The 20,394-nt window shown below is 47.1% G+C and overlaps 1 protein-coding gene across 2 annotated transcripts in view; it reads right to left on the bottom strand.

Moving 5' to 3' along the window:
• Positions 1–94: 94 nt before the first annotated feature.
• Positions 95–20,394, bottom strand: part of LOC121539034 (ena/VASP-like protein) — a 48,109-nt gene continuing 27,809 nt past the window's right edge. The window contains exons 3-14 of one of the 2 annotated variants that reach the window (XM_041847225.2): positions 19,736–19,913; positions 13,327–13,384; positions 10,132–10,202; positions 5,273–6,100; positions 4,694–4,965; positions 4,299–4,417; positions 3,832–3,859; positions 3,637–3,667; positions 3,462–3,522; positions 2,760–2,817; positions 2,610–2,667; positions 95–2,208 (exon numbers count right to left, since the gene is read on the bottom strand). In XM_041847225.2, the coding sequence (XP_041703159.1) occupies positions 2,171–2,208; positions 2,610–2,667; positions 2,760–2,817; positions 3,462–3,522; positions 3,637–3,667; positions 3,832–3,859; positions 4,299–4,417; positions 4,694–4,965; positions 5,273–6,100; positions 10,132–10,202; positions 13,327–13,384; positions 19,736–19,913 (1,800 nt within the window). In that variant the 3' untranslated portion in view covers positions 95–2,170. Of the gene's footprint in view, positions 2,209–2,609; positions 2,668–2,759; positions 2,818–3,461; positions 3,523–3,636; positions 3,668–3,831; positions 3,860–4,298; positions 4,418–4,693; positions 4,966–5,272; positions 6,101–10,131; positions 10,203–13,326; positions 13,385–18,201; positions 18,631–19,735; positions 19,914–20,394 lie in introns of those variants that run through there. The other variant, XM_041847226.2, reaches the window with a different exon arrangement.

Genomic DNA, 20,394 nt, shown 5'->3' with positions numbered 1-20,394 from the left:
CTATTGTAACATAATCTGATGGAAAATGTTTTTTATTGTCATAATGATTGATGAATGAAACACACCACTCCATACTGTAGACAGGAGACAGGTCTATGGTTTGGTTTAAATTAATTTACTTTCTGTTTTGAAATTTAATTCAGAACTTAGTCAAAGTTAATGTCACAACCGATATTCAATCAAATATTTTCTCCCAATATTTTTTTTCCTATCATCACAAAAAACGTTTGCACTGATTCATGTATACTTTTAATTTGCAAGAGCAACTGACTCCCATTTTCACATATCAAATTCAAGTTCAACCTTAAAGTAACTGTCCAGTGAAAATGTCACTTTTAAAACTTCATATTCTGTTAAATCATATCCAAATAATGTTGATGACTCATCCTATACTCGTCTTTGTGGCCAAAGCATAATTTTGAGAAAAAAACACTTCAAAAACCCCACCTCAAACTTGTATCTCAAACAGACCGATTCAAAAATGCTTGCTATTTCCTCATAGCGAATGATGTCACCCTGCCTCATTGGCTGAGCTGGCCAATCAGCAGTCTACTCGCATGAATATTTTTAATGACCAGTATATGCCCACACCATTCTGTTGGGGGTATGCCCACACCTTTCAATATAGAAAAGCTGCTTTTTAACATGCCTTTCCTTCCAAAAGATTGTAATTTAAGTATTTCACTCATATTGTAATTCATTATAGGTAATATTTAATCAATCTGGAAACACTGGACAGTTACTTTAAATAGCAAGGTAGATATTCACAAAAACTAACCACCATTGTAAATGTACCACCATTTTTGAAACCCAATAAAAAAATTCATAAAGATTAGATTCATGCATGGTTAATACACCGGACCAAACCATATATACCAGGGGTGTCAAACATAGGGGTTCCAATCCCATGAGGGGGTCCGATCTGGCCCGTGGGTGGTTTGAGTTAAAACAAATAATTATTTAGCAATTATTTTTTTTTCTTGGGGGGCCAACTCAATATACTTTAAAATGACTAAAACCAAACTGTGTAAAAATGAAAATGGACCTACATTCATACAGTTTCTTGACGGTGTCCAACTCGCTAATAATCACCTAAATGAAAGCTAGACAGTCAGTGAGTATCAAATTCCCAAAATGATGGATAGACCATTTTTTGTAGCAAATTTTGACAGCAAGGAAATTTAACCAATTTTCAGTGCGGTCCTCCGGACCTCGTTTGACACCACTGATATAGACTATACTGTATAGTTCCTCTGGGTTTCGTAGGGGCAGCCAAGGGATCAGTTCATCTATTTTGGGAAAACATAGGTGGTGAATTTACAGTTGTGGGTACGTTTTGTGAATGATCCCCAAATTACAGTGATTTCATACACCGGGATTGTGTTCATTATGGCACAAAATGGAAAATATTTTCAAAACCATTTGCAATGGAGAATGGAAATGTGTATTTCTTATTGGACAGGTCCAGGTAGTCCCTCCCTGTTGATCAGTTTTCTTCCATTTCGGGCCCAATGAACACTGCCCTGTTACTGGTAAATAGATAAAAAGCTTTTTAAAAACTGAGGTCAGGTGACTAAAGCACAGTATGTGCCATATGTGCTGGTCAAACACCCAAGGGTAAAGTAAATCATATAAAATATAAAAGGCTGATATATTGTAATTGGTGTACAAGTTTCCTCCAGGACCCACCAATGTAGAACAACAGTTTTGCCTTTTGTCTCTCTCGCTCTATAATAGTACGAATAATAAAATAATCACAGTTAAAAAAATTAAAATTAATAAAATAAAATAAATAAAAACAGTAACTTAGAAAACAAAAATATTTTATTTTGTAAGACTTCGAACAGACTGAGAGCTGGACTGAGTCTCGAAATGCACAGAGGAAAAAAACGGAAAACGGTGCAAACGTCCGTCCATCCTTCCGTCCGTCCATCCTTCCGTCCGCACATCCTTTGTTGATTTAACCAATCTTTTCTCTCTCATTCTCTTTCTTTCTCTGACTTTTTTTTCTTTCTCCACCTCTCCGTTCTGCACAGCAGACTCAATGTTGGCTCAACCTTTCTGCAGCGTCACAGCAATATTTTCATAGCGTCACAGAAACGTTGAGAACATTCCTTCCGACCACATCTTCTTATCCTTCGTACTTCCAGCACATCCTGCTGTCCACAGATTAAGAGGTATGGATTCGACCAATTTCTTGTCTAATGGCTGAAAGAGAAGACAAAATGGAGAAAATGTTGCCGCGTGTGTGTGTGTGTGTGTGTGTGTGTGTGTGTGCGCGTGTGCGTGTGCGTGTGTTGGTTAGAGGATGGGGGACGGCCTTATCACTGAACCTTTGTCTATTTCAAAAGGAATGGGGATTACTATGAATTAGTAAACAGGTGAACTGTATGGCTAGCATCCTCTCAGGACATACTTAATTAGGAGACCTTTGTTAATTAGGATACCTTTGTTTGCTGTAACAGAAACTGAATTGGACTATAGAAAGTGGATGAATAAGAATGAATAAGAATGGCCTTAGTTGGTTTGCAGGTTAATTGCTCACTGATGCTGTGCGTGCCTTTTTATGAGTAACATAACACAATGCATTAACACTCTGTGTCCCCTACCATTAATGATCTCATCTTTCACCTTCTGCAATTCACGTACAACTTCATCCAAGATTTCCTGTGGGGTTAAAAAATACTTTTTACATTTCTTCCACAATACTTTTCTTCCATTGAACAATTTGAAGAACAGTTTTGGAATGAGTTTCATACCTGCTTCATTCTGTCAAAGTCTAGATCTCCCTCACTAGTGCAGCCCACTGGTCGCACCCTGCAAAACAACATCAAAAACATTAGGGATGATTTTAAATCATCGATAAATATACATTTGTTAGAACTTTCAGAGTAAATTACCTAGATTTACCCAAAATAGACAGTAGATAAAGTAGACCTTTTTATATATAAAATAGACTGTAGATAAAGTCATGTTTTCTCCAGCTAATTTACTGCTGCCATAGGGCTGTTTACATTTACTGATATCACAAGCTTCCTCAATGCAATAAGCAAACACTCCCACGGTTTCTGTTTCCCACAGAATAAGCTGATAAACCACACCCACATATTTTAGTGTATCTGTGTATTTAACGATGTCCATGATTAATTTGCTAAGCCTTTATCTTCTTACCGAATGGCCATTGCTATTGGGTCCCCCCCCCCCCAAATTAGTCTAATTTGGTGAAGGAAAAACGATTTAACATTCTGTCATAAAGAGCACATGGTCAACTTCATACCAAGTTTTCCCATCTCTAGGAATCTTTTTTTTTTTTTTTAAAGTAAGTGCCAAACATCTGCATTGTTTACTTTGAATGCGATCTCCGCGACAACGGTAACAACCGAAAAGGGGCAATCGGATTGAATCCAGGCCTAGATCTTTTTAAAAGGTTTGGGAGCCTCTATGAAACGGATGGCGCTAACCTTGATACCAGTGAGGCCTTGTCTACAGAGTTGGCTCGGTCCCATGGATTCTTCCCTGCATCTATAGAGAGAGAGCATCACAATTATAAGATAATCATTTTATAAAGCACCCTGGCTCAATGCAGCCAATAACAAAGATAATGGTCAGAAAATGTGGAGGCAGGAGAGTGTTTACCTGTGGAGTTCTGCCCTGGCTTGGGATCCTCCTGTAATGGAAAATGAAAATGGATGATGTGTGTGTGTGTGTGTGTGTGTGTGTGTGTGCGCAATCATCTTTAGATTGATTGATTGAATGCAATTATTGTTGCTGGATAGACCCACCCTGTTGAATTTATAATTGATATTTTTCAAATAAGATCAAGTGAATTACCTCTTCAGGTTTCTCGGAGGCTTTCCGTCTGCAGGAAAAGTAAATTCAGGCAATTAGAGACGATCCAAAGCTGATGGAAAAGACAACTCCAGTCATGTTGCAAATCACTAGGGGTATTTCACAGGCTAGTAGTCTATCTACTTACAATCACATCAAGGAATACCTTTTTTTGTGATGATCTTCAATGAAAATGTTCAACTCCAGAATATTCTTTATCAAAATGATACACTGGCCAAACCCTCCCCTAACCCGGACGATGCTGGGCCAATTGTGCACTGTCCTATGGGACTCCCGGCCACGGCCGGTTGTGGCACAGTCCGGGAATGAACCCGGGTCTGTAGTAACGCCTCTAGCACTGCGATGCAGTGCCTTAGACCGCTGCACCACTCGGGAGGCCCAGAATAGGGATTTTCAATTAAATTAAATTTGATTCATCGTTCTTTCACACACAGTTGTGTTCCTCTCACCTGCGTGCTAGAAGGGCGTTCATTTCCTGCATCAGCCCCTCCCCTCCACCACCACTACCTCCACTGGAGCGGTTGCCGTCGTTCTTGGCTCCACCTGTTCCTGGCGGACTGTTCTCATCCTGAGGACACAACAATGGCCACCATATGAGTTCCATCTCATAGAAGTCAACCAACAGGCAATGTGTATATGCAATGGTATGAATGTCCAAGCAGTTTCCACATAGGTGTGAATGGTCTTGTTCAGTGGGGCACACCATAGCAAAACATTTTAAAACGTATTGGAAAGGGAAACAAAAAAAGAATGTTTCTTATTGGACATGTTCAGATAGTACCTCCCTGTTTCAAAATGTTTTCTTTCTACTCACCACGATCTGAGTCTAAGCTGAGATACTAACCCTTGCAACTTTGCGGAGTTTGGCTCCAGCCAGGGCGGCAGCCAGTCCTGAGAGTGGCTGCGCTAGCTCGTTCCCTGCCCCCTCTATCGGAGGCCCCCCGGGCCCTCCACCAACCGGTAGTGGGGGGGGCATGGGCGGTGGCACCGTGGCCGGAGGCGGGGGGCCCGGTGGAGGAGGGGGGGCCATGGGTGCCATAGGGGCAGGGGGGGCCATAGGCATGGGTGGGGCCACCGGTGGGGCCACAGCGAGCATGGTGGGGAGAGAAACCGGACCTGGGAGGAAACCAATAGACAGCATAGGTTCACATCAGGTGACATCATACTCCTCATTGGCTAACACTGCTGGCAAGCTCTGATTTGAATAAATAGTCCTCAGATAAGAGCAATTGGATTTAAAGTGAATCAAAAAGCAAAAGTACAGTAGCAGATGGCTGAATATGGGGACTGTTATTGTAGCAGATGGCTGAATCTGGGGACTGTTATTGGATTCATAATGGGTATATACTTCCATCCACATAAGCCAGTGGAGTCCCCACTAGTTGCCCAAGTGCCTTGCTCTTTGAGCTCTGCATGTACTTACTGCAGCTGGCCGTGGCAGCCTGAGAGTTGGGAGAGGGCGTCTGCTTGGGTGAGCTCCCCTCTGATGGGGCTGTGGTGTATGAGGGGGGAAAGAATTGGGCTGCTGGTGGTGGTGGTGGGGGCGCGGCCTGGGGGTGGTGGAAGGAGGAGGGGTACTGGGGTTGGTTGGAGGAGACAGGGACGGGGCCCTGGGCAGACTGACCAATCAGAGGGGGCAAGGAAGTAGCCTCACAGTAACCTAGCTGCTGCTGTTGTTGCTGCTGCTGAGTGAGGTCATAATAATCCTCTGATAGGCCATTGGCGTGGGGGTGGGGGTGGGGCGGGATGTGGGGTTGGCCGGCCAGGTCCAGGTGGTGGGGCGGCAGAGGGAGGGCCACTGGGAGGACAGGCTGGGGCACGGGGGGCATGTGCACGGGCATCATGCCCACCACGGGGGGCGTGGAGGGCACGGGGCCGTAAATGTGGGCATGGGAGGCGGACCAGGTGCTGTGTTTGGGGGGCAGCACAGGGTCCTGCCGGGGGTCACCCTGGTGGAGGGCCCGCGCCGTGGGGGGAGAGAGGGGGATCTGGCGCACCTGCCGGGTCAGGGCCGTGGGCACCCCTGAATGGACAGGGGAGAGGGCCGAGGCCAGGGAGGTGGAGAGCTGGGCGGAGTTGTCACCAGCCCGTCCGCCCGCCACCTCTCTCTCCTGGGAGGAAGGGGAGGAGTTGGAGGCCACTCGGGCGTAGGAGGGCGGCAGTGTGGCGGCCCGGTAGTGTCTATACTCAGGAGGGGTGTTAGAGGGGTGAGAGGGAGGGGAGGACACCTTATACTGGAGGGTGGAAACAACTATAACACACCACAGAGGAGGAGGGGGGAACACCACAGAGGAGGAGGGGGGGGGACATCACAGAGGAGGAGGAGGAGGAGGGGGGAGGGGGGGACATCACAGAGGAGGAGGGAGGGGGGGGACATCACAGAGGAGGAGGAGGAGGGGGAGGGGGGGGACATCACAGAGGAGGAGGAGGAGGAGGAGGGGGACACCACAGAGGAGGGGGGGGACACCACAGAGGAAGAGGGGGGACACCACAGAGGAAGAGGGGGGGGACACCACAGAGGAGGAGGGGGAGGGGGGGACATCACAGAGGAGGAGGAGGAGGGGAGGGGGGGACATCACAGAGGAGGAGGAGGAGGAGGGGGAGGGGGGGACACCACAGAGGAGGAGGGGGGACACCACAGAGGAGGAGGGGGGACACCACAGAGGAGGAGGGGGGAACACCACAGAGGAGGGAGGAGGGGGGACACCACAGAGGAGGGAGGAGGGGGGGAACACCACAGAGGAGGGAGGGGGGACACCACAGAGGAGGAGGAGGGGGGGACACCACAGAGGAGGGAGGAGGGGGGGGACACCACAGAGGAGGAGGAGGGGGGGAACACCACAGAGGAGGAGGAGGGAGGGGGGACACCACAGAGGAGGAGGAGGGGGGAACACCACAGAGGAGGGAGGGGGGGGACACCACAGAGGAGGAGGAGGGGGGGGGACACCACAGAGGAGGAGGAGGGGGGGAACACCACAGAGGGAGGAGGAGGAGGGGGGAACACCACAGAGGAGGGAGGAGGGGGGGACACCACAGAGGAGGAGGAGGAGGAGGGGGGAACACCACAGAGGAGGAGGGAGGGAACACCACAGAGGAGGGAGGAGGGGGGACACCACAGAGGAGGAGGAGGAGGAGGAGGAGGGGGGGGAACACCACAGAGGAGGAGGAGGAGGGGGGGAACACCACAGAGGAGGAGGAGGAGGAGGAGGGGGGGAATACCACAGAGGAGGAGGGGGGAACACCACAGAGGAGGAGGAGGGGGGGAACACCACAGAGGAGGAGGAGGAGGGGGGGCACCACAGAGGAGGAGGAGGAGGAGGAGGGGGGCACCACAGAGGAGGAGGAGGGAACACCACAGAGGAGGAGGAGGGGGGAACACCACAGAGGAGGAGGAGGAGGGGGGGCACCACAGAGGAGGAGGAGGAGGGGGGAACACCACAGAGGAGGAGGAGGAGGGGGGGGAACACAGAGGAGGAGGGGGGGAACACCACAGAGGAGGAGGAGGAGGAGGGGGGAATACCACAGAGAGGAGGAGGGGGGGAACACCACAGAGGAGGGAGGAGGGGGGGAACACCACAGAGGAGGAGGAGGAGGGGGGAACACCACAGAGGAGGAGGGGGGGGGAACACCACAGAGGAGGGAGGAGGGGGGGAACACCACAGAGGAGGAGGAGGAGGAGGGGGGAACACAGAGGAGGAGGGGGGGAACACCACAGAGGAGGGAGGAGGGGGGGGAACACCACAGAGGAGGAGGAGGAGGGGGGGGAACACCACAGAGGAGGAGGGGGGGGAACACCACAGAGGAGGGAGGAGGGGGGGGAACACCACAGAGGAGGAGGAGGAGGAGGAGGGGGGGAACACAGAGGGAGGAGGGGGGAACACCACAGAGGAGGAGGAGGAGGAGGGGGGTATACCACAGAGGAGGAGGGGGGGAACACCACAGAGGAGGAGGAGGAGGGGGGGAACACCACAGAGGAGGAGGAGGAGGAGGAGGGGGGGCACCACAGAGGAGGAGGGGGGGGAACACCACAGAGGAGGAGGAGGAGGGGGGGACACCACAGAGGAGGAGGAGGAGGGGGGGCACCACAGAGGAGGAGGAGGGGGGGAACACCACAGAGGAGGAGGAGGGGGGAACCCCAGAGGAGGAGGAGGAGGAGGAGGAGGGGGGGCACCACAGAGGAGGAGGGGGGGGGGACACCACAGAGGAGGAGGGGGGGGGACACCACAGAGGAGGAGGAGGAGGAGGGGGGGTGGAAGACAAATGAAAAAAAAAGAGAGAGAGAATAATGAGAAACCAAGCAAAGATGATAAATCACAAACGGAGAACACAATCACAGAGAAGAAAAAGAAGCAGAATGCAACATGACCAAACTCTGTCACATTGTCACCCAGCTGCCGGTAACGCGCTGGCAGAATGAGTGTCTCTATGGCCCAACATGACCAAACTCTCTGTCACATTGTCCCCCAGCTGCCGGTAACACGCTGGCAGAATGAGTGTCTCTATGGCCCAACATGACCAAACTCTCTGTCACATTGTCCCCCAGCTGCCGGTAACACGCTGGCAGAATGAGTGTCTCTATGGCCCTGGGGAATGTTGATGTTTGTGTATGGATAAGCATGAGTAAACGGAGGGCAGGAGGGAGGGGGATTCAACACAAACACAGATGTGTCCGAGGTAACGCTATATCTATGGTCGTAGTCATTAGGGCACACTGTAGCAAAACGCTTTGCAGCCGAAAAACAATCATGAGCGTATCTTATTGGCCAAGTTCAGGTAGTCCCTCCCTGTTTCAGTCAGTTTTTCTTCCATTTGGAGCCTAATGAACACAACCAACATGCGCTACACTGGGCTATTTGGTTACCATGATTACCATGCTATCCCCATGGAGAGAATAGACGTTATCTGTGAGATGGTGTATTGACGTGGGCGAAACGTATTGTGGCTTGTAGGTTGACAGACCCTGCCTTGCCTGACATGATAGTGTTTGTCCACAGTAGGTGTGTTTGTCCACAGTAGGTGTGTTTGTCCACAGTAGGTGTGTTTGTCCACAGTAGGTGTGTTTGTCCACAGTAGGTGTGTTTGTCCACAGTAGGTGTGTTTGTCCACAGTAGGTGTGTTTTGTCCACAGTAGGTGTGTTTGTCCACAGTAGGTGTGTTTGTCCACAGTAGGTGTGTTTGTCCACAGTAGGTGTGTTTGTCCACAGTAGGTGTGTTTGTCCACAGTAGGTGTGTTTGTCCACAGTAGGTGTGTTTGTCCACAGTAGGTGTGTTTGTCCACAGTAGGTGTGTTTGTCCACAGTAGGTGTGTTTGTCCACAGTAGGTGTGTTTGTCCACAGTAGGTGTGTTTGTCCACAGTAGGTGTGTTTGTCCACAGTAGGTGTGTTTGTCCACAGTAGGTGTGTTTGTCCACAGTAGGTGTGTTTGTCCACAGTAGGTGTGTTTGTCCACAGTAGGTGTGTTTTGTCCACAGTAGGTGTGTTTGTCCACAGTAGGTGTGTTTTGTCCACAGTAGGTGTGTTTTGTCCACAGTAGGTGTGTTTGTCCACAGTAGGTGTGTTTGTCCACAGTAGGTGTGTTTGTCCACAGTAGGTGTGTTTGTCCACAGTAGGTGTGTTTGTCCACAGTAGGTGTGTTTGTCCACAGTAGGTGTGTTTGTCCACAGTAGGTGTGTTTGTCCACAGTAGGTGTGTTTGTCCACAGTAGGTGTGTTTGTCCACAGTAGGTGTGTTTGTCCACAGTAGGTGTGTTTGTCCACAGTAGGTGTGTTTGTCCACAGTAGGTGTGTTTGTCCACAGTAGGTGTGTTTGTCCACAGTAGGTGTGTTTGTCCACAGTAGGTGTGTTTGTCCACAGTAGGTGTGTTTGTCCACAGTAGGTGTGTTTTGTCCACAGTAGGTGTGTTTGTCCACAGTAGGTGTGTTTGTCCACAGTAGGTGTGTTTGTCCACAGTAGGTGTGTTTGTCCACAGTAGGTGTGTTTGTCCACAGTAGGTGTGTTTGTCCACAGTAGGTGTGTTTGTCCACAGTAGGTGTGTTTGTCCACAGTAGGTGTGTTTGTCCACAGTAGGTGTGTTTGTCCACAGTAGGTGTGTTTTGTCCACAGTAGGTGTGTTTGTCCACAGTAGGTGTGTTTGTCCACAGTAGGTGTGTTTGTCCACAGTAGGTGTGTTTGTCCACAGTAGGTGTGTTTGTCCACAGTAGGTGTGTTTGTCCACAGTAGGTGTGTTTTGTCGGCAGTAGGTGTGTTTGTCCACAGTAGGTGTGTTTTGTCGGCAGGCCTTACCTGAGCCAGACGTCCGTCGCTCCCTCTCTTTGTGGGTCACTCCCTGCATCTGATGCGGCTCCATCATTTGTCTGCAGATACAAAGAGGGCACAGACACATGTTTTAGCCTCTCCCTATAGCCAGCCTTTCAATCTGTGCCCATGAATAGATTGCTGCTTGACATTGCCTCTAATTTTCTACTGCTTGAGTACTGGCTCCACTTATAAAAAAGGGTAAACAAATATTAAGCCAGAAGGGCATACTACAAAGCAGGATCAATGAGTTAGCCAGCTAACATGCTTCACTGTTCAGAAATAACTTCACATGTTTTAGGAATATATGTCCTACAATGGACATGGATTGATTCAATTGTTTCAACAAACAACCAATATTCAAGTCTAGATTCATTAATGAACCAGAAACTATTTTTATTTCTGAATGTTCATCAAAGTTAGCTGGCTAACTCGTTGATCCTGCTAACTCATTGATCATGTTAAGTAAAAAAATAGATATACAAATTAAAATAACAAATAATTAAAGAGCAGCAGTAAAATAAAATAACAGTAGGGAGGCTATATACAGGGGGGTACCGGTACAGAGTCAATGTGCGGGGGCACAGCTACCGGTCTGAGCGCACTACCTCGGCAACACCGGAATGGAAACCCAACGCACCCTAATCACCTCCAGCGCACCTGCACCTCATCATCTCATCACTACCCCTATACAGCCATGGACTGTTCAGCGTTGTGTTGTGTGATTGTTAGTGTCATGTCGTGTACTCGCTCTTTGTTGTTCTCTTGCTCAGTGTTAAGGAAACCTTTACATTGTTGATTCCTGCGTCTGCGTCCTGCCTCTTCGTATCCTCAGAACTCGTCACAGTAATATGTACATGTGGGTAGAGTTAAAGTGACTATGCATAGATTATAAACGTAGTAGCAGCAGCGTAAAAAAGGGGGTGGGGTAGAATGGGGTGGGGGGGAACAATGCAAATAGTCCGGGTAGCCATGATTAGCTGTTCAGGAGTCTAATGGCTTGGGGGTAAAAGCTGTTAAGAAGCCTTTTGGACCTAGACTTGGCGCTCCGGTACCGCTTGCCGTGCGGTAGCAGAGAGAACAGTCTATGACTAGGGTGGCTGGAGTCTTTGACAATTTTTAGGGCCTTCCTCTGACACCGCCTGGTACAGAGGTCCTGGATGGCAGGAAGCTTGGCCCCAGTGATGTACTGGGCCGTACGCACTACTAACTGTAGTGCCTTGCGGTCGGAGGCCGAGCAGTTGCCATACCAGGCAGTGATGCAACCAGTCAGGATGCTCTCGATGGTGCAGCTGTTGAACTTTTTGAGGATCTGAGGACACATGCCAAATCTTTTCAGTCTCCTGAGGGCGAATAGGCTTTGTCGTGCCCTCTTCACGACTGTCTTGGTGTGTTTGGACCATGATAGTGTGTTGGTGATGTGGACACCAAGGAACTTGAAGCTCTCAACCTGTTCCACTACAGCCCCGTTGATAAGAATGGGGGCGTGCTCAGTGCTCTTTTTTTTCCTGTAGTCCACAATCATCCCCTTTGTCTTGATCACATTGAGGGAGAGGTTGTTGTCCTGGCACCACACAGCCAGGTCTCTAACCTCCTCCCTATAGGCTGTCTCATCGTTGTCGGTGATCAGGCCTACCACTGTTGTGTCGTCGGCAAACTTAATGATGGTGTTGGAGTCGTGCCTGGCCATGCAGTCATGGGTGAACAGAGAGTACAGGAGGGGACTGAGCACGCACCCCTGAGGGGCCCCCGTGTTGAGGATCAGCGTGGCAGATGTGTTGCCACCTACCCTTACCACCTGGGGGTGGCCCGTCAGGAAGTCTAGGATCCAGTTGCAGAGGGAGGTGTTTAGTCCCAGGGTCCTTAGCTTAGTGATGAGCTTTGAGGGCACTATGGTGTTGAATGCTGAGCTGTAGTCAATTAATAGCATTCTCACGTAGGTGTTCCTCTTGTCCAGGTGGGAAAGGGCAGTGTGGAGTGCAATAGAGATTGCATCATCTGTGGATCTGTTGGGGCGGTATGCAAATTGGAGTGGGTGTAGAGTTTCTGGGATAATGGTGTTGATGTGAGCCATGACCAGCCTTTCAAAGCACTTCATGGCTACAGATGTGGTATGGGATATGTGATAGGCCTGATATGGTTTGGGATATGTGTTAGGCCTGATGTGGTATGGAATATGTGGTAGGCCTGATGCGGTAGGGGATACGTGGTAGGTCTGATGTGGTAAGGGTTATGTTGTAGGGGATATGTGGTAGGCCTGATGTGGTTGATGTGGTAAGGGATATGTGGTAGGCCTGATGTGGTAAGGGATATGTGGTAGGGGATATGTGGTAGGCCTGATGTGGTAAGGGGATATGTGGTAGGGGATATGTGGTAGGCCTGATGTGGTAAGGGATATGTGGTAGGGGATATGTGGTAGGCCTGATGTGGTAAGGGATATGTGGTAGGGGATATGTGGTAGGCCTGATGTGGTAAGGGATATGTGGTAAGGGATATGTGGTAGGCCTGATGTGGTAGGGGATATGTAGTAGGCCTGATGTGGTAAGGGATATGTGGTAGAGGATATGTGGTAGGCCTGATGTGTTTTGTACCCTCAAACAAACTACTTTCAGACAAATGAAATAAGGGAACACGTTTGATGATGGATTCTAGCAAGTTTTACCAGACTTGAAGTCACTGGTTTGAGATGCTTTGGATGCTATTTTACAAACCAGTTCTTTATCTACTGTGTGTTCTACTGTGTGTTCTACTGTGTGTTCTGTTGTGTGTTCTGCTGTGTGTTCTACTGTGTGTTCTACTGTGTGTTCTGCTGTGTGTTCTACTGTGTGTTCTGCTGTGTGTTCTACTGTGTGTTCTACTGTGTGTTCTGCTGTGTGTTCTACTGTGTGTTCTACTGTGTGTTCTGCTGTGTGTTCTACCGTGTGTTCTACTGTGTGTTCTACTGTGTGTTCTGCTGTGTGTTCTGCTGTGTGTTCTACTGTGTGTTCTGCTGTGTGTTCTACTGTGTGTTCTACTGTGTGTTCTGCTGTGTGTTCTACTGTGTGTTCTACTGTGTGTTCTACTGTGTGTTCTACTGTGTGTTCTGCTGTGTGTTCTACTGTGTGTTCTACCGTGTGTTCTACTGTACACTGAGCTTGATTTATATCACTATTTGGTGTCTTTCTGAAGGTTGGATGTTCTTACCTCCTCTGTGCATCGGGGTCGTCTGAGGAGGGCCCATTTTGGCGTTGGACAGCAGGGCCTGAGGTGGGGAACAGAAACAGGTGAACGTATTTAGCTAGGTATGAAATGACCTATATCTTTGGTGTTTGTGAATAGTTTTTTCATATGCCACACCCTCCCCTGCAGTAGTAGAGGTACATTCAACATGCTAAATATGACTGAGGTTACATACAGTATAACAACACCAGTGCCCTCTGTAATTATTGGGACAGTGAAGCATTTTTTATTATTTTGGCTCTTTACTCCATAACAATGACTATGAGGTTGTGCAGACGGTCGGCTTTCATTTTATGGTATTTTCATCCATATCGAGTGAACCATTTAGAAATGACAGCACTTTTTGTACATAGTCCCCAGATTTTAGGGGGTCAAAAGTATTGGGACAAATCCACTTATACAGTATGTGTATTAAAGTAGTAAAACCTTTAGTATCCATATTCATAGCACGCAATAACTACATTAAGCTTGTGACTACAAATTTGTTGGATGTATTTTCTGTTGTTACATTATAGTGTTTAGAAGCACATTCTATTCTTATTTACAATAAAAGTGACACAATACATTATTTACCATTAATTTCTATTGGGTACAAAATAATCTGCAACACAACCAAAATGAACAGCAAATGCTATGAATATGGGACCAAATACTACACCTTTTACTGCTTTAATACACATATAAGTGAATTTGTCCCAATACTTTTGGTCTCCTAAAATGGGGGGGGGGGGGACTATGTAAAATAAAAAAAGTCTTAATTTCTAAATGGTTCAACCAATATGGATGAAAATACCCTCATATTAAAGCTGACCGTCTGCACTTTAACCTCGTAGTCATTGTTTTGGAGTAAAGAGCCAAAATAAGAAAAAATGCTTCACTGTCCCAATAATTACGGAGGGCACTGTCCATGATGATGCACAGGTCTGCTTCGCCACTAGCGTTAGTCACCACAACTTTCATGTTTCATGCACCCCCTCACCACACTATTCAAGTATATGCTGTTATCTGTTAAATAGACTTCGGTAGCAGTGTCTATTTTGCCCGTGGTGGTATTTTTTTTAATAACATTCATATTTGTACAGTATGTCGTTGCTGTCTGATGAAAACCTTTATTTAAAGAAAAAAAAAAAAAATTGTACTTGTATTGAAAGTAGTAACTCCCCTTAATGCACTGTGAACATTTCATGACTCTAGGACCAAGAAAATATATCTAAAATATCTACTGAAGTATCATAATTGTATGTTTGTTAATGGGAAAATATGGCCGTTATTTTTTCCATTTCCAGTTTTGGAGATGAGAGGTTTTCATCAGACAGCGCCGATGTGCTCACAGACACGTAGTGAGCCTTGTCAATTTAGTTTAACAAGAAACCACTATTTCTCACTTAGTTACATCTATGGCTGCCTTTACTTTGGCAGCTACAAAAGGGTATCAAAGAAAAGCGCAGTAGTTGAACGTAGCAAAAATAATGACCATGTGACCTAACATCCAAAATAACCGCCTCAAATGCAGGCAGGGCTTTGACAGAGAGCCAGTTAATTCCATAAATTGCATGCTGGGGGTCAAATTGCATGCTGGGTCATCTCACAAGCGAAGGGTGTCCCTCCCCCTGTCCCCCGTCTGGCTGCTGCTGTGTGTCCTCACGCTCTTCCTCTCCTCTGGATTCTCCTGAGCCACACACTCGATTAGCCACGGCATGTCTTGTTTGTATACATTCAGATTTTAGCATTAGCACGGTGTTTATATAGCATTAGCACTAGACATTAGCACGGTGTTTATTGCATTAGCACTAGACATTAGAACGGTGTTTATTGCATTAGCACTAGACATTAGCACGGTGTTTATAGCATTAGCACTAGACGTTAGCACGGTGTTTATTGCATTAGCACTAGACATTAGCACGGTGTTTATAGCATTAGCACTAGACGTTAGCACGGTGTTTATAGCATTAGCACTAGACATTAGCACGGTGTTTATAGCATTAGCACTAGACGTTAGCATGGTGTTTCCCAGATCTGTTTGTACTGTCTTGTCAACTCCTTTGTAGTCATTGGCATGATGACCATAGTTGGCTATCCAGCACAAGCAGATCTGGGACCAGGCTATGCGGGGTGGGAACCACACCAGGCATCACATGAGGTTCTACGCTTCTGCCTAGAGAGAGACACTGTGTTTTTTTTTCTCCCACAGCATGATTGATGCAAACCACAGGCATTTCCACAGGAAACCGCAACAAAACAGGGCCAGCAGACTGTAGACCAGAATAGACCTGACCTGCCCTCCCCTCCTTCCCACATCTGTGTACAGCTCCTACAGTGCATTCTGCATTCAACACAACAAATGCATGAACCAAACCATCCTTGATCGCCAATCCTGAACCAGATTGGATGGAATGTAATATTCCTCATTTCCATTGGAACAACGTCTAACTTCACCAGTCTTTGTCAAGAGATATTCAACAACAACAGGATCAACAAATAAAGTACATGGAGACAATGGCCCGGTGCAGAAACCCCCAACCCAGCAGACAAAACTGTCATTATGCCATCATGGTAAGGTATACTAGACGTTTTTTTAAACATATTTTTACTGACCACATAACAACCAAAATATGACGTCTTTATGACGTACCTTGACGTCACTGGGGTGCTGCACAGAGGTGTGTGTGAAGGGGTGACTGTGAGACATACTCTAGTTCCCCAGCTAACTGAGGAGGAGAGCCTATTCTGAGAGACGCCTGTTATAAAAGGCCATCTGGGAGACCACGTATTGCATATCAGGAATGCCAACCAATAAACCCTTGATGCCCCTTTGCAACACTAGACCGCCCTTGGGTGTCATTTCCGCTGGGTGTGGTCGGCATGAGGGACACATGGAGCATCTTTATATGGACACTGCTTACCCAGTCAGCGCAAGGCATTGAAAATACGTATTTTCAACATCCTTTCAACCAAAAATACGTTTTTCCCAACGTCTTTTCAACGTCTTTTTCTCATAGGGTAACTGGAGTTCTGCCTCAGAAACAGAGAGGATTCCTCTGTCCTACCGTATCCAACCATCTGGAGGGTTTCTAAACTTGGTGACATAATGAATTCATCTCATTCACAATGAGCAACTAAGGCGAGGTTGTTGGCTGAGTTGTTTTGGAATAAAGTACTGTGGTTTTGGAATATAGTGCTGTAACGCTTTCTAAAACTAGATTCATTCCCAACCCCAAACCGTCTCATGTTTCATCTCTCACAGTCTCTCCCCTTCTTAGCAGCTGATCGTTATCCGCACGTCTCCTCTAAACTCCCCTTCTTAGCAGCTGATCGTTATCTGCACGTCTCCTCTAAACTCCCCTTCTTAGCAGCTGATCGTTATCTGCACGTCTCCTCTAAACTCCCCTTCTTAGCAGCTGATCGTTATCCGCACGTCTCCTCTAAACTCCCCTTCTTAGCAGCTGATCGTTATCCGCACGTCTCCTCTAAACTCCCCTTCTTAGCAGCTGATCGTTATCCGCACGTCTCCTCTAAACTCCCCTTCTTAGCAGCTGATCGTTATCTGCACGTCTCCTCTAAACTCCCCTTCTTAGCAGCTGATCGTTATCTGCACGTCTCCTCTAAACTCCCCTTCTTAGCAGCTGATCGTTATCTGCACGTCTCCTCTAAACTCCCCTTCTTAGCAGCTGATCGTTATCTGCACGTCTCCTCTAAACTCCCCTTCTTAGCAGCTGATCGTTATCCGCACGTCTCCTCTAAACTCCCCTTCTTAGCAGCTGATCGTTATCTGCACGTCTCCTCTAAACTCCCCTTCTTAGCAGCTGATCGTTATCTGCACGTCTCCTCTAAACTCCCCTTCTTAGCAGCTGATCTATTACTTTAATATACTATTTGCCAGCAAATTAAACCATTGCAAAGCTAATATGCAATTTTATGCTTTCTTTTGGTAGACATACTTCCAGATCCAGACACAACAAAGTAACTAAATGTTAGATAGGGTCTAGGTTATTATTGGACAGGTAAAGTATTTCCTAATATTTTAAAGGAAATGATCAACTATTAAAATACAACAATGTGGACCACTCTAGTCAATACCACTTACCAACTGCAGCCTCACAGCCTAGTGACTACACAATTAAATGCTTTTAGATTAGTGACACAACAGCCAACACCATTAACACAATCAATGGTTATTATGAACGCTACACAACACATCTACAGACGTTAACAGGAAGGTTGTGTACGTGCCGAATTAGCTTGGCTGGTGCATGATGAAGCACAGAGGCCTGACATATGGGGTCCTGGCTGTTGCCATGGTGAGGTGAGAGAAGTAGTGCCCCAGGGGAGTGCTAGGGCTTGATCAGGCCTGTCACAGTAAGGATGGAAGCCCTCAAGGAACAAAACAAGGCCTACTTTCTCTCTAACTCAGATGGTGATTATCTAATTGCCAAAATGGGGGTTCTTTGAGCTAAATATGATGCTATTAAAGAGTATTTCAAACCTCAGGAGCCACAGCTAAACACCCTGTGGGGCTGTAGCCCCAAAACATGACATGTAACAGCTACTTTGACCCATTAGGGCCCCTTGGGGCCACAGTTGTGTTTGAATGGAAAACCTTAATTTGCAGTCAACAGAAATGCATACAGCTTAAGCTTACACGTCAACATAGGCATTTTCCGGAACATCACCTCCCTATTTTAGCCCTACAGTGAAAGAGGTGAGAGAGGTGTTGCCAATACCACCAGCCTCACATTGTCAGCTGCACCATCGTTCAATAGATAGCCCTGATCCCGCCCCCTCCCTCTATCACCTACTCCTGCATCAACTATCATCACGGGAACATTCATCAGTACTTACTGAGGGTGATCTTCGCAGAAGTGCACCTTCTGATAGTGGCCGGTGACATCTCTGGAGTAAGACTCATCGTGAGACCCTCTCTGCAGTCCCTACAGTGTCTTTAGAAAGCTATTACTGTTTGGTACTAACTAAGGCTTCTAGTCAGGCACCTGTCCAGGCTACTGGAATAGCATTAGCCACGAGCCGGGTGATCCAACATGGGACCCCAGTAGCAGGTATAAAGCAGTAGAATGCCTGCGTCTGCGTTCCCTGGACAGAAGAAGCACCTTGGGTCTGCGTGTGGAGCCCCATAGCTCAGCTCACATCCAACACCTCCCTCTTGTTCCCCAAAAGATTTCCCCCCCAAAAAAAGGAGAGTGCCATGTGAGATTTGGCGGTCTGAAACAGTTTAGCTCCATGGGTATTTTAGCCAGGCTGTGCACCAATAGGAAGGCTAGTGTATGGAATGGGGCCACCACCGGACTCCCCATCCCAACAGCTTATAAGTAGCAGCAACTCGTAACAGGAGAGGCCCATGTGCTATTTCTTAAGAGTAAGGATTCATATACAGTCTATTTTATGTTGCCATAAACTAGATGGCACCATGCATCTCCTCTAACACAGGTCTTTACAAGTGTCTGTCCTGGCGGTGTAGTGGTAATGGTTGTAAGGATTAACTGTAATGGTTGGTTTGGATAGTGTCGCTTCCCGGCATACAGTGTATCGTCACGAGTGTCTGCAATCGGCCCTCATATTTGATGCTTAGATGACCAATTGCCAGGCCACTGAACGTATCCAAGTCTGGCAGCCTGGGCTCTAGAGTTGTGTTCAGTAGATCTTTTTTATTAACTAAGTGAAATAGGGAGGTACTATTTGAACTATTAAGAAATGCTTGTTTTCATTTTCTGTTTCATAACTATTTTAAATGTTTTGCTACAATGTGCCCTACTGAACACAATTTAGGTCACTGAGTTTATAGTCTGGCAGGGTTCTATGGTTTGTTTTTTATTCCCAGTTTCCCACACACTGCTGAAAGCTTTCACCCAGAGCCATAGAGATGCCGTATGTCTGGCTGTGTTTTCGCTCCAGAGCTTGATGTCCAGCAGAGGGAGGTAGAACTCAGTGGAGATCGACCCAGCAACCAGGCCGACTGGCACCTGCAGCCCTAACATCATTGGCTGGACCAAGTGTAAACTGAACAGGTTGAGAGCGTTTCTGAAAATAGATTATTCTTATTACAACCTAAACACGTTCAACCAAATATTATGTTCATCCAACAATCCTTAAAATATCGTTGAGCTATACTGGCCACAACAATCCTTAAAATATAGGGGAGCTATACTGACCACAAATGACTGGATAAAAACATCTGCACTTCGACTGACAATTAGTAGCTGGCGTGCCGAGATTAACTGATCATTAGTATACATCAGTTTCAGCTAAAGTCCAGCTAAGCCTGACTGTGACATAAACAGACAGGTGGACGAACGGACGGGCAGACGGACAGGCAGACAGATGGACAGACTGATTATTTCCACACGGGAAAGGGTCCCACCTCCGTCTTGCGAGCTGAGCGTGTTGAGGGCGAACATCATGGCGTTGGAGAAGGTGGTGGCCTCCTCTTTGCTGGCGAAGTTGAGGCCGTACACCTGCCTGGCATCGCGCCACTGGTGAAAGGTGGGCGTGGCCTGGTTATACTTCAGCCCCTTCACTATGGAGTAGTTGATCACCACCTGAGAGACAGACAGCCAATCACTCATTCATTCATTATTCACCAATTACTATGGTCAGCTTAGGTCAATGTACTGTAACTATAGAGATAACTATGTTTTGCATAACTATAGAGATAACTACACTACCAGTCAAGTTTGGACACACCTACACTCATTCAAGGGTTTTTCTTTATTTTTTAAATTGTAGAATAATAGTGAAGACATCAAAACTATGATATAACACACATGGAATCATGTAGTAACCAAAAAAGTGTTAAACAAATCAGAATATATGTTATATGTGAGATTCTTCAAAGTAGCCACCCTTTGCCTTGATGACAGCATTGCACACTCTTGGCATTCTCTCAACCAGCTTCATGAGGTAGTCACCTGTAATACATTTCAATTAACAGGTGTGCCTTCTTAAAAGTTAATTTGTGGAATTTCTTTCCTTCTTAATGCGTTTGAGCCAATCAGTTGTGTTGTGACAAGGTAGGGAGGG

The sequence above is a fragment of the Coregonus clupeaformis genome, chromosome 21 (assembly GCF_020615455.1).
Source record: "Coregonus clupeaformis isolate EN_2021a chromosome 21, ASM2061545v1, whole genome shotgun sequence".
Classification (NCBI taxonomy): domain Eukaryota; kingdom Metazoa; phylum Chordata; class Actinopteri; order Salmoniformes; family Salmonidae; genus Coregonus; species Coregonus clupeaformis.
Note: the sequence above shows the minus strand (reverse complement) of the source record. Positions and strands in the feature narration are given on the sequence as shown.